Source organism: Thamnophis sirtalis, unplaced genomic scaffold, assembly GCF_051295495.1.
Source record: "Thamnophis sirtalis isolate CommonGarterSnake01/CBP01778 unplaced genomic scaffold, rThaSir2_p1.2 scaffold_6, whole genome shotgun sequence".
Taxonomy (NCBI): Eukaryota; Metazoa; Chordata; class Lepidosauria; order Squamata; family Natricidae; genus Thamnophis; species Thamnophis sirtalis.
The window spans coordinates 122,081,630-122,096,398 of NW_028261386.1; the positions used below are offsets into that span (position 1 = coordinate 122,081,630).

Genomic DNA, 14,769 nt, shown 5'->3' on the forward strand with positions numbered 1-14,769 from the left:
ACAAAGACCAAGAAAAAAAGGCCTTGAAGGGAGCTCTTGCTATTTGCAATTCCAAGCCAACAGGAATTATGAATTATTAGTAGATTCAAGGTATTACTGAAACCAAAAATCTTTTGGCCTTCTAAAAGACGACCATTTTGGGTTCGCAACCAATATAAATCTTAATATAAGTTATATAAGTTATGTTAATATAACATATTAACATAAGTTGTACCCTGTTTTTAACATGTAAATAGTTTATATTTTGGTAATGTCAGATTGTGATTCATGGATCGAATAAGATACTTTACAATACACCAAAGTTCTGGCTGTATTTCACTAGATAGATTTCAGGTTGTGTGAATTTCTCCATGTTTGTAGATCAGACAAGGAACTGTCTTCAGTTTGAGATTAAATAAGAGCAAAGCCCGAAGACAGACTTTAATCATCCAGGCTAAGAAGAAATAAAATATCTTGGATATAAGTACAATTTAAATTTTTTACATATATTTCTCATATTTTATTAATGTACCAGAGGTGATATTCAGCAGGTTTTGACCAGTTCTGGAGATCCGGTAGCGGAAATTTTGAGTAGTTAGGAGAACTCATAAATACCACCTCTGACTGGCCCCGCCCGCATCTATTCTCTGCCTCCCAATTCCCAGCTGATTGGGAGGAAATTGAGATTTTACAGTATCCTTCCCCTGCCACACCCACCAAGCCATGCCCACCAAGCCACACCATCCCCAAGCCACACCCCCAGAACCGCTAGTAAAAAAGGTGAATCCCTCCACTGATGCACACATGTGTTACATTTACATATTGCCGTTTGCCCATAAAAATATGTTTGCATTTAAGACATTCAGATTGAAATCCCAGGTTCTTCTGAGTGGGCACTCAAATTTATTAATCTAAAGAAACAAAATAACACCTACATACTGATTACTAAATTGGAGCTGTAAAATATAATCAAATTAGCCAAATGAAAAAGTAAATAAAATCCAAGCTGGAAACATACGGTTTATATTTCTAATATTTTAAGAATACTTACAGATGGAAGGACTAGTATCCTAAAGGAATCTATATTTGGGGGAAAAAAGAATAGGAAAAAAATTAAAAGATTTCACTCATCCATATGCCAGGCATTCTCCCTATTCAAGTATGACTTCTTTATATTGCTTATTCAGCAACATCCTTTTTCAAAAATATTGAACAATGAGATATCCAGACAATAGAACTATTTAAGGTGGGAGGAATTAACCTAGGTTTTACAAAGCAGGAACATAGAGATATCTCTCAACTTTCAACTAATTGCCACCAACCATTTTGAACTTACAAAGGACTCCCAAGAGACTTACAATCCACTGTCAAAGTTCTGATATCACTCCCCCCACAGTCATAGGTGCTTGGCAACCAGCCTGCTTATATGGCCATTTGCAGTGTCCCATGATCACATAAGTACAATTTATGGGTTCACCGACAAATGCGCACTCGACAAAAGCGCGCCAACAAAACCGGGGCAAGAAAACTGCAAGTTCGAAATTGCGCCGATGAATGAGCGCAGAAGTGCGCCAACAACAGCGTGCCAACAAAAGCGCGCCCTAAACCTAACCCTAAACCTAACCTTAACCCTTACCTTAACTTAAATCACGCTTTTGTGGGCGCGGTTTTGTCGGCGCATTGTTGTGGGTGCGTTTATGACATCACGGTTTTCTCACCGCAGTTTTGTTGGCGCGCTTTTGTCGTACGTGCATTTGTCGGGTCACGCAATTTATGATGGCATTGCTGAAAATCAGAGTTTACTTCCAGTCTATGGAAAAAATCTAACCCAGTTAATAGTGGGCTCGCTTAAAAACTGTTGTGTTTGCTTAACAACCACAGCATTCAATTTACAACTGCTGGATTCGCTTAACAACACTTCAAAAAAGATAGTAAAAATAGGTCTGGTCACGTGGTGACTCACTTTACAACCATCATGACTTATGACCATAATTGCCAGGCTCAACCGTAAGTCAAGGACCACTTATAAAAAAATAAGGGAACAGACTTTAACAGCAGGCTCTCTCTTATTTGATCTACCATGAAAAAAATAATCTAAGGAAGCCATCTTCTATTCAGCCTGCAGGAAGGGATTACTCAAACATTACTCATATAACTAGAGTCCATTCTATTACAAGAAAGTTGTGCTAAATTTCTGGTTCTTTCTTAATATCATGCAATCAGGCTAGTCCCAGCTTACTACCACCATACGCTGAAAGAATAATTCATGTTCACCTGTTTGTTCTACTCACAAAATATTATTCAAGTCTAAAGGAAAAATAAAAAATACCATGTTCCATTTGTGGTCGTATAACGTAAATAAAGATCTGAAAGCAAAATGTATGTTGATGAATAAGCAACCACATTTGGGTGAGGTTTATTGCGCACACACAGAAGTGTATGAATAATTTCTGATAAGTAATAGTTTTCAGCATGTCACATCGCTTTTTTTAATTAAAGGAATAAAAAAATTAAGGCAATCAGATAACTATACATGAAAATATACATGAATTGTATTAACTAACGTTAATAGGGAATAGTAGGGAAATAATTTAAGCCAAATTAATGAAACTGAATTGTTTTTTTAAAAAATGGATCTCAGAAATGTAATTATATTCAAATACAGACATGCGTACATTTAAACATCCATATTGTATTTTTAATGTGTTTATTGTAAAAAATCATTATATAAAGTACTGCAGAGTTTTCAAAATGAAAAAGTCATACCGTAGGTTTTTGAAAAAAACCCTGGTACCTTGTATTAATTAGATAAAGTGTTTAATAATTTTTAATAGTTTGGATCACGGGTCAACAATGTGTCAATCATGATTCACTGATAGATCTTTGTACCAGTTACAGTATGTCAGCCTCAGGAGTAAGCCCTGTTCCATGAAACTTTAGGGCTGCATAAGAACTTAATGGATTACTGTGGGAGACTGGAAGAAACCTGAAACATGGCCAATTTTCTGTCACTAGAGGTTTGCCTCTTGATCAGGTGCTTCGGGATTTTCTTTTTAACTAGTGGTGTGAAAAAGAATTAACACCCCTGATCCAAATGACTAAACACCAACAATACAGCAACGAATATATTTTGCCCTGAAAGCAATGGGCTTTTGAAATTCAGCTGATGGGGGGAAATGCCAATTGTGTGAAAGCTCTGTTTCTGGTAGTAAAAATAAATTCCTGCCCCGTGTATTTCCTCAGCAGCATCCTATTCCATATTTTGTAGAAGCTAAAGTGGTGCAGTTAAGATGTTGGACTGGCAAGATAGAGTGAGACCTAATTCAGTCGCAGAAGCTCATTGGATAACTAGATTCTATCACTGCAACCCTATCATCTTCTAAAGTTTGGATAATATCTGAACCCAACAATTGGCCTATGGAGTCCTTAACTGAGGAGACCAAGATCCAATTTAAACCTCAAAACTGGTCAGATGCTACTGGATTCACCATCAAGATTTGGCATTGCACTTATGTCATTTGTCTCTAAAGGAGGAATTGGGTTCAATATATCAGAAAACTTTTATTATCTGGATGATACCATTTGAATCTGAGAAATGTGAATAAGAGCTCATGTATTGGATGCCATTATTTGTTTCTGACTGTATTACAAAACTTGATTATTACACCAATTTGAGAAGATGCATTATTTGTTAGCTTTTGTTTTAATCGACAACACAGACGCATTGGAACTGTTTCGTTTATACTAATTAGCTAATGCAAAATTTTACTCAAGAATCATTCTTCCAGGATGTTTTTCAATTTTTGTAGGACCAGCCCTGGAAATTAATGTGTCATCTGGCAGGGTACAATAAGTGAGTTTTAAAGCAATGCTTATATTATAATTGGAGGCTCAGATGACTAAATATAATCGTTGCTACACTGCGTTTATAACTTAGCATTCATCAGCAAATTCTAACCTAATGTACAGTTTCAGCCACTTTATATTCTTACATAAACAGGCTTCCAGATATTTTTTCCAATATTTTATTATCACCGCTTGTCTCAATTTTTTAGGGGTTTGCTTGAATTTTTTCCTTTGTTCAGCATGATTATTTCTTCCTTCACTGAGGCAAGAAGCAATTATATCCCTTCTTTGTTGGATGATGCAAATCATTCTTACCACTTGACATTTACTTTCATTTTTTGAATGTGTTACAGAATATAGAAAATGTTTTTCTTCCTAAACAAGTTGATGCATCCAGTGACCTGGTTCTTATACCTGGCTGGCCCATATTGTGCTTAACTTTGGTTTACCGATTGTGACACTTCTTACTGTATTATGATTTAGTCACTAATAAGCTAACATTGTTCTTAAGGAGATTATGGTTTAGTGTGGTGTATGAACCTAACCATTATCTCTGTAGCAGCCAATTTTCATCGTTGCAGAACAAACCATATAAAAAATTGAAGCTGTATCAAAGTCATTAAAAAATGAAGAGAAATGAAATTTAATCTATGTTAAGAGAAATGACAAAATAATTTAGCAATTCACTAATAAACACCTGCATACCAGTTTTAGGATTCAAATGAATAACATATTTAATATATCTGGGATGTATAACGCACGCATAAATCACTGAGTGCATTGCCAACAGGGAATGGAATAGAATTATATCATTGGGTTTTTTTTCCTCTTGAATTATTTGCTGTGCAAAAATATTTAGCGTTTTATTAAAAATGCTTTTTAAATATTAATCCTCTTTTATCATCTGAAAATTCTGAGCCGTATCTAATTTGCCATTTGACAGCTCAAAAAGAATCCATCGCTTTCTTGTATATACAATACGATAACTGTTAATTAAATTTACATCTTGTCTTTCCTCTATGAGCACAAGGTGCTATGCAAGGCATTATCTTCTCTTTTTTTTTTTCCTGTAACACATTTGTAGCAAGAATCAAGTTTGGAGGAGAACAGCAAAGGGCCAATCAAGATTCACTGGTAATTTGGTGTAAGCTAGAAAGGTCTTTTCCCAATTTTGACTGATGCACTAGTGTCTATTACAGCCATACTTACTTTCAGAGTACCCTGGAAATAGTAATAGCCTTAATCACTGCTTGGCTGGACTACTGCTGATACAAAACCCAGTGCCTAGATGTTAGCTCACTGTTGTGGTGCGGCAGGAGACTCTGACAGCGAGGGGCCCTATGAGTCAGACCTGGAGGAGGCGGAGGGCCCTGGACAGGGTTCTGACTCCGAGCAGGGCTCAGAGAGACTAGGTGGTCCCCAGGTAATGACTGAGCCTTGGATCACTGAGAGAGGCTGACACAGAAACCTCCTCTGAGTTGTTTCGGGATGCACGCAGGAGAAGGGCTGACCGACGTAAGGAACAATTGAGGACTCGCAGGAGATGATAACGAGCAGCTGTGGCTCGTTAGGATCTCCTCCTGCGGATAAAAGACTGATGGTGCCACGCCCTGGTGGCAGAAGTCAACGTTCCGTTTCTGTTCGAGTCAACGTTCTCCATTCGTGTGCAGCCATCAAGAAAAGCACTTGGATAAGTGACTTGATTTATATAATCGTGTTTTGTAGCAATTTATGAGCTAGGACTTTTGCCAGAGCATTTATCTGTGTTCGCAGCCAGCAAGAGCCGGGACTGATAAAAACATTCCTTTGAACGTTCTGTTTGAGCTTTCGTTTTTGAACGGACAAGGTGGGGGTCAGAACAGCCCACTAAGCAGACCAGCCCAGAAATATCAACTTCAAAGGAGGGCTAGAACTCTACTTTACTGAGATAGGCTGTAATAACAGAATCTGGCAAGGATGATTGTACTTTATTCCTCCTTATATGTCAGTGACTCAGAGAGGACCCTGCCTGAGTAGCTTCCAAATACTATCTTACTTCTCAGTACTTATATTTAAAGTGTTAATTTGGGGGCCTGTAGCTTCCAAGCTTCCATGCTTCCATGCAATGATTCAAAATTTGCAAGATGGGAACTGAAGCCCCCATTCCTTTTTAAATGCATGTGATGTTAACACGCTGCAAAGGTGCAGGGCTTCTGTAACAACACACCCCGCTTGCATAATTTGTATCTGGATACTGCTAACTGATTCTTCAGCTACATTACTGGTCTACATTAGGTCTCCTCCGGATTCCATCTGCCAGCCAATGTCGGCTGGCGACTCCCCGGGGGAGAGCCTTCTCTGTTGCAGTTCCGGCCCTCTGGAACGAGCTCCCTGTTGAGATCCGGACCCTTACTACCCTCCCGGCCTTCCGCAAAGCCACCAAGTCCTGGCTGTTCCAGCAGGCTGGAGGTAGCTGAGAAGCATCTACCTCCACAGAAATTGTGAATGTTGGTTTTGTTTTTAATGTGTTGTTTTTGTCTCGTTTCCCCCATTTCCCTTGTCTTTTGTGAGCCGACCAAAGTCCTTCGGGAGTGGGCGGCATACAAGACAAACAAACAAACAAACAAACAAACAAATAAATAAATAAATAAATAAATAATAATAATAATAATAATACCACCAATGCCAAATCTGGCGAAACAACTGGCCGCTGTGATACAATTGTATAATAATAATAATAATAATAATAATAATAATAATAATAATAATAATAATAATAACTGCATATGGACCAAAAGTGAGAGTAGAGTGTAGATAAAAAATTAACGGCTTACTCTATCCCCTCCTTATCTATCACTCTGTGATCAAGTTATCACCCAGCCCTCTCCCAGGAAAATGAAATATCCTAGGAAATATTGAAAAGTCAGAATATTTCTCTGAATATGAAAAGAAACAAACATGTTTTGAAAGACAGAATAATTGCCTGTAGCTTCCTGCCCATCCCCACTATTAATGGGCCATTAAGATGGCCAAGCTAATCCACTTACATAACAAAGGCTTCTCCACTGCAGCTGCAGGGGGGATGGGATTAAAAGCATGGTAATATTGTTTTAAAAGACAGAATAATTGCCTGTAGCTTCCTGCCCATCCCCACTGTTAATGGGCCATAAAAAAGGCCAAGCTAGTCCCTTTTACATAATAAAGACTTCCCCACTGCAGCCCCAGTGGGGGGATGGGAGTAAAAGGATGATAATATTGGCCCTTTACTCAACTGACCACATGGCATCTGAGAACTCATCCATACCTGGATTCAAAACACAGCCTAGAGAGCAGTCCCTGCATGACCCCATGGGAGTCTGACAACCAATCAGAATACATTTCTTACGCAGGAACAGGAAGCAGAGAGGTGGGATTGAACAGGTTATAAAAAGCTAGCAAGCCCCTCCCTCGGCCCTTCTCTTCTTCCCCACCAACATTGAAGCATGTGATCACCTTTTCTGTTCAGGGCTCAAGCCATGTGGTCCTGTCCACCAATAACGCATCTTTCCAAGCAGCCTCCATGTCTCCAGTGTCTTTTTCCCCACTTGGAGCCGAACCCAGGAGGACATTTCTTTCATCAACTCTACCTGGTGTTTGTTTAGGAAATTGCTAATCTCAGTTCATTTCCTTCTGTCTTTTCTCCCAGGTGAGGCTGCACACAGTACATGCTCTCTCTCTTCTTTGCAGGGTGTAGGTAGCTGCATGCAAAGAGTGCCTACTTCTATACAGATTAATGGTTACTTGTTCAGTCACCATGCAAGGTTACTTACGACCAGTTCTCAAAATTGCAGCTCAAGCAAAGTCAATGAGGAACACAGTAAGAAAAGTTGTAAGTCACTGATAAGTCTTCTACAGCCACACACACACCCTACCACATTTACACCAGCCCCTTATGCACCCTCCTAAACCCTACACCAGCCACCCCAATGCCAGTACAATGGCATCACACCAACAACTCATGCGCCTTCACATGCCCTCCCGCACCAGGCAGCAATCACTTACTCTTGACTAGCCTACTTGCGAGCTACCTGGGACATGCAACTTCCTGCTGGCTTCCCCACTGACTTTACTTACTGGAAATCAGAAATTGTACAGAAGTCATCACTTAAAGACCTGTGAACCTCAACGACAGCAAGGGGGACTTCTGAATTGCCATCACTAAGTGATGCTATCATATGATGCTGCACTTTATAACCATATTGCATACTGATGGAAATTAGTTTAGTTTAGTTTAGTTTAGTTAGTTTAGTTTTATTGAGCTTGTATGCCGCCCACTCCCGAAGGACTTCGGGCGGCTTACAATAAAACAAGGGAGGGGGATAATACACAAGACAACATATTAAAATATACAACAGTTACAATTTCTGAGGGGCTGGATATTTCGAAAGCCTCCCGGCCTGCTGGAGCAGCCAGGACTTAATGGCTTTGCAGAAGGCCGGGAGGGTAGTGAGGGTCCAGATCTCCACGGGGAGATCATTCCAGAGGGTTGGAGCTGCAACAGAGAAGGCTCTCCCCTGGGGAGTCGCCTGCTGACACTGGCTGGCAGATGGGATCCGAAGAAGGCCTAACCTGTGTGATCTAATCGGTCTATGCGAGGTAATCGGCAGGAGGCGGTCTCTCAGGTACCCAGGTCCGATGCCATGAAGGGCTTTATAGGTAACAACCAGCGCCTTGAAGCGGATCCGGAGACTAATGGGTAACCAGTGCAGCTCGCGGAGGATAGGTGTGACGTGGGTATACTTGGGTGCACCCACGATCGTTCGCGCGGCTGCATTCTGGACCAGCTGGAGTCTTCGAACACTCTTCAAGGGCAGCCCCATGTAGCTCCATTGTTAATTGGGGACGACTTGTAAGGTTGTTAACAACCGGTGATTTTTTTAAACCAAACTCCTTTTCATTATAAAACGTCCTTCACTAATCATTGGTTAGGTCAGATTACAATTTCTCAAAAGGCGCACAGCACAACTTCATCTTTAACAAGGGAGACCCAGCACAAAAAGGAAGTTGCCAAGGTGTGTTAGAAACAAATAGGAAAGACCCTAAGACCATTTTTATACCCCAATTGGACATACAGATTTTTTTTAAAAAATTGATCTGTTCCCAGGAATTTCCTTTGTATATGGAAAGCCCCATGTGTGTAAAGCTGTCATTCTTTGCTATGGTTTTGGGAAAGAAGCTGCTATTAATACTATTTTCAAAATGTGTTTGAATGACTGACTTATTTGAAAATAGCTCACAGAGCTGCTATTCATTTGTTGCCAAGAGGTCATAAAACTTGCCTCTAAAGTTGTATTCTTGTTGTAAAAACATTACATTTCTTCTTCTATTGAGGAAATGCAATACAACCCCCCCCCTTACATACTTAATTTGTGAAAAACAAAATGTTGATACAAAGAGGCACAGATTATTAGCAAAAGATTTTGCTGCCAATGCTTTTGAAAGTTAGCACTCTTCCTTTGTGTAAATCAATCAGTAGAAGAACAACAGCTTTATTTTTAGTAACACTCCTCCATTTAATTCTTTGAAAGTATCAACTGCATACTAATCAAGCCATATTTCTTTTAAAAGAGGTATTATCAGAAAATATAATATCTGATCTGCTCTCACTGAAATGCATGGGGGAGAGGAGGAAGGGAGGGAAGGACAGAGAGGAAGGAAGTTGCTTTATAAAACCACTTCTACCATTAGCCATTTATTATGTCGATAGCAGCAACAACAGAGAAGAAACTTTTGTTCGTTCATCTCTACTTAACTACATATCCACATTTATTCTTGACTTGTTTTAAGAATAATCAGTTGGGCAAGAGGAATTTTCCTTAGGATAAAAACTAAACTGCAGGAACACTGCCCTGACCTCACGGGAGAGATGATGACCCTCTATAAATTAGTTTGAATGGGGACTTATTGAACGATCAAAAACATATTTTGACTTTATTTCAGATACTTTGTGGTATTAGGCTCAAAGAATCGCAGGTAGATGTTATATTGATAGCAATGATTCCTTATTCAACTAAGTCAAGGAAACAGGCAAAGATCATAGCCTTGAAGAACTGGCTCGCCCGTCAGGCCTGGGGATAAGGATCGCTACCCCGCCCGAATGATGAATGTATGTTGTTTACTATTTTATTATATGTTGTTGTCTTAATGTTGTATTTCCCCCTCCCTGGTTTCCTGTGAGCCGCCCTGAGTCCCCTCAGGGAAAAGGGCGGCCTACAAATGCTAATAAACCTAAACCTAAACCTAATCATGTATGGTTTTCTCTTCCTTCAGAATTCAAGATCTAATATTTATAAACTGCTAGTACCTCAGCAGATAATTATATTTGTAACCCCATACAGATTACACCACGTACCTTAGGGCAATTGGGACCATTTCGAACTCAAATTTCTATCCACAGTTATTTCAACAAGACCCCATCCAAGTGCCATCTTTGTCTGCCATCCTAAGCATGAGTAAAACACTTGGAATACAGTGAGAATTGGATGAATATGTTTAGGACTGTGCTGTAATCATAGAAGCTAATTACTGACACAAAGAAACTTTGAGTCACCTTGTATAGTGAGATAGGTGACATGTAAATTTAATAAATAAATAAAACAAATAGATCTCATTGCATTCATTACAGGCCAAGGCAACCATCTTACCTCTTTGAAAGACTGCTTCTCCTTGTATTATGGATGTATTTGTCAAGAGTACTTGTGCTTGTATTCTAATGCTCGGGGGGCTTTCCTTCAACAGCCCAACTCCAATAGTTAGATTTGCTCCAGGTCGGATTATTTTAGGAACCAACAATAGGTATGTGGGTCTATAAATCACAAAAATAAATAGTCTTGATACTTACTGATAATTGTTATTAAATGCATAATATTATGTTACTATTGCCGCCTGTATGAACTACAACAACTTTGAGGGAACTAAGGCAACTCATCACAAATTGTGTCTTGCTCTCATCTCTTATGCCATTTTAAATTCTTAAAGTGTTTTTTTTTGGGGGGGGGGATATGAAAGCAGAGGAAGATATATAGAAAATATATAGGATATATAGGAAAAAACTTGTTTGCATCCTTATATAGTTCTAGATTAGGAAACGATTAAAACTTAAGCAACAGAGACCTGAATCTCTGAGAGATACTGAGATGAAGATGCAGAAGCATAAGATAGGAAGTTTTCCTCCAATAATGAGAAGAATCTTCGTTAAAGATCTTTCCCCAGGCTTCAATTCATGCCTGCAATCATCTATATCCAGAAAGTAGTTGTTTGGGCAACTTAAACTCAGCGGCTAATACCCTGCATTTTTGCACCAGATTAGCAAAATGCAAATTTAGGCCTCCCGTGGAGAACATAATCCCCCCCAAAAACATGCTCTTCCCCAATTTTCTACCCAACCCCTTTTATTTTTCCTACCCAGCGTTAACAAGCGACGAAGCCACCACCAAGCCCCAAATGAAAGGGAGGATGGGGAACAGCCAAGAGCTCCTCCGGGTAGCGGGAACAAAGTCCATGAAGAGCCGCATCTTCCTTCTGGGGAAACCGGGCAGCCGAACTGGAGACAACGGTGGTCTCCTTCCCACTCGCGGCGCCTCCCTTGCCTTTTCGGGCTAAACCGCGCTAACTCGGGAAGTGAAAGCATGTGTCGAAAATTGGGGTAGCGGCTTCTGCAAAGGCAGGGCTCTCCTCCTCCTCCTCCTCCTCCTCCGCCCCCCTCCTATGCCACTCGGAGGCTCCTGCCGAAATGGGGACGGGCCTTCGTGCCCACGAGCCCCCACCCTCCAACTGGAAAGGCCGGGGAGAGGGAGCTGGAGAGAAAGCAGAGCCGGCGGGGGTTTTACGCGCTTCCTTTCTGGTCCACGGTGCACGTTTTCTCGCTGCCTTAGGTCTGTCATCCGAAAGAAATGGAACTTTTTTTAAGCGCAAGCCCAGCAAATTAGGGGAAAAGAAATTGGATTGCTAGGAGGAAACATCTAATGGGTTGAGTCAGAAATGGAAATAACGGTGTTCCCGCTTGGCTGGTTTGCAACAGGCTGCGACCTGCTTTGCTGAAGTTTGGTAACTAATCTTCAGTTGATTTGGAAGATGGATCTAAGGGAATAGGATCCGAGATGTAAAGCTGACAGTCGAAGGCTTAGCTCCTTGCCAGAAAGCTGGAGGGAGATACTTCACCAATTAGAAGATTTTAAAACATAGCTCCGGTTCTTTGGGCTTTGCTGCCTTTATTATTATGGTTCATTGCACAATCAACCAGATGTTTGTACTGAGTTTGACATTTTTATCCACCCCGTTGAGTACTTCTCAAGGACTTGGGAATAGATAGGAGATATTGTTTAATGATGTGCTATAAGGTATTGTTGCAGGATGTAAGACATCAACATTGACCTGCTAACTTCCATTCTGTTATTTCCAATTCTGAAATTGTATTCTTTTCAGATACCCTCTTTTTATAGGACTTGATTTATAATAACGGGGGTAGGTTGCTACTGGCATTACTGTTGGTTCGGCGCACAAAATATCTTCCTTTCTGCCAACGCTGCGTGATATACTTCAAGTAGAATTTGTCCTACACTATCTTGCAATTCCTTATATAATTTTATTGGTAAACTGTCAGGGCCTGGTGCCTTTTTTTAATTGAACATTTTTTTAAAAAAACTTTTACAAATATTTACCTCCCCTCCCGCACCCTCCCCACCCGAACCCCCCCAACCTCTCCCCCCCCCCACTTCCCAGAACAAATACAGGGTATAAATCTTTAACAAGCACATACTAGAATAAACTTAAAGTTAGTATCATCTTTCATTTGAACTTTAACTCCTCTTTTGTTTGGCTAACTCAAAACAGATTATATCGTTCCTCGCTTTTTCAGTCATAAACTATCTGGAATTTCTTAGTCCCGTATTTATTTTGAATATAGTCAATCCATCTTCTCCACTCCAGGTTATATCTCTCATCTGAGTGGTCCTTAAGATATGCTGATATTTTAGCCATCTCTGCTAAGTTTGTTACTTTTAATGTCCATTCTTGAATAGTAGGCAAATCTTCCTTCTTCCAGTATTGCGCCACCAGCAGTCTTGCTGCCGTTATTAAGTACCTGGTGTCTTGTTGTTGTTGTTGTTTTTGGATCACATCTATTAATTCCAACATCCTTATTTCTTCATTTAACATATTTTTGATTTCTTCTGGGATTTTTGGCAATTCCTCAAGACATTGTAATGTTTTCTCTTCTACATGGTAGTCAGTCTCTTTATATAATTTCTCATAAAATTCCTGGGCTATATTTTTCTTCTCCTAATTTTGATAGTGTATATTCCCCTCTTCATCTTGTAATGTGTTAATCCATCTCTTCTCTTTCTCTTTTTTCAGTTTATATGCTAGCCATCTCCCCAGTTTATTAGCATTCTCAAAAGCGTTTTGGTTTATCCTTTTTATCTGTTGTGCTGTGGGAAGTTATCATCCAACCCTCTCCCAGAAAAATGAAATATCCTAGGAAATATTGAAAAGGCAGAATATTTCTCTGGATGTGAGGAGAAAGAAACATGTTTTAAGAGACAGAATAGTTGCCTGTAGCTTCCTGCCCATCCCCACTGTTAATGGGCCAAGCTAGTCCACTTTTACATAATAAAGACTTCTCCACTGCAGCTCTAAGGGGAAGGGATTAAGGAACTTTACTCAACTCTCCACATGGCATCTGAGAACTCATCCATACCTGGATTGGAAACGCAGCCTAGAGAGTAGCCCCTGCATGGCCCCATGGGAGTCTGACAACCAATCAGAATACATTTCTTACACAGGAACAGGAAACAGAGAGGTGGGACTAAACAGGGTATAAAAAGCCTAGCAAGCCCCTCCCTCAGCCCTTCTCTTCTTCTCCACCAACATTGAAGCATGTGATCACCTTTTCTGTTCAGGGCTCAAGCCATGTGGTCCTGTCCTCCATTAAAACCATCTTTCCAAGCAGCCTCCATGTCTCCAGTGTCTTTTTCCCCACTTGGAGCCGAACCCAGAAGGACATTTCTTTCAACAGTGCCAAGTCCTTTTTTTCGACTAGACTCAATTTATGTTTAAGTCCATTTGTTGTTTTATATTTCTCTCTTGTGGCTTATCTTATACTTTATCCTCCAGTCTTTTGTATTCCTTTTCCAGAAAGTTCCATCTTTGCTTTTTTAATTTATTTTCTTTCGCCATATAAGATGTGGCAACTCACCTCATATATGCCTTCGCCATAATTTTTTTAGAGATGTATCCTCTTCTTTGTCTTCTTTAAAGATGAGATGTAGTTGCTTAGCCATCATTAATTTAAATCGGGTAATCAACCTTTTTATACCTACTGCCCACTTTTGTATCTCTGTTAGTAGTAATTTTTTCTAACCGCCCACCGGTTCCACAATAATGGTGATTTTATGAAAACCTAATGAAAATTTTTAAATAATGCTATGAATTTTTTTAAAAAAGTCAATTAAATTTAAAAAAGGAAAGTGCTTCTGTTGCAGAAAATGAGACAAGACCAGCTCTTTGTCAAAGGGAAAGGTTTATTTGCGCAAAGGTTCAGGAGCAAAACCTGAACCCCGAATGGCAGTTCTGTACAGTCTTTTATACTCTTTGACAACTTATCGATCATCCCCAAATACCTGGCCTTCCTGTGTCACGTAGACCCCTTTCCTGTGTCATGTAGACCTCTACACAATCTCCCAAAACAGAGACATGACATTCATTACTCTTTTACCTCCCCACAGGGAGTATTGGTACAAATATCCTGTTTCATTTGTTTTAGTTAGGGGAAGCAAACAGAACAACTAATCTTAAGGGTAATCATTCCTTTTTCCCATTCCACATGGTAAAGAAACTTTTAATACCCAAAGAATCTGTCTAGTTGTCAAATTCTCTTTTATTCCCCCCCATTGAAACTCTTCCGCCTTTTAGGAGGAGTTTCACAAT

General features: G+C 39.9%; 2 protein-coding genes across 3 annotated transcripts in view; one reads left to right on the forward strand and one right to left on the reverse strand.

The window, feature by feature from the left end:
• The window catches only part of LOC106554887 (CD109 antigen), a 76,735-nt gene extending 65,244 nt beyond the window's left edge, over positions 1-11,491 (reverse strand). Inside the window, exons 1-3 of the mRNA XM_087718866.1 lie at positions 11,248-11,491; positions 10,488-10,648; positions 1,031-1,059 (exon numbers count right to left, since the gene is read on the reverse strand). Of these exons, the coding sequence (XP_087574992.1) occupies positions 1,031-1,059; positions 10,488-10,648; positions 11,248-11,357 (300 nt within the window). The 5' untranslated portion in view covers positions 11,358-11,491. The remainder of the gene's footprint in view (positions 1-1,030; positions 1,060-10,487; positions 10,649-11,247) is intronic.
• The window catches only part of LOC148045175 (CD109 antigen-like), an 83,191-nt gene continuing 78,936 nt past the window's right edge, over positions 10,515-14,769 (forward strand). The window contains exon 1 of one of the 2 annotated variants that reach the window (XM_087718865.1): positions 10,515-10,610. The gene's annotated coding sequence lies outside the window, so the exon portion shown is untranslated. The remainder of the gene's footprint in view (positions 10,611-14,769) is intronic. The other variant, XM_087718864.1, reaches the window with a different exon arrangement.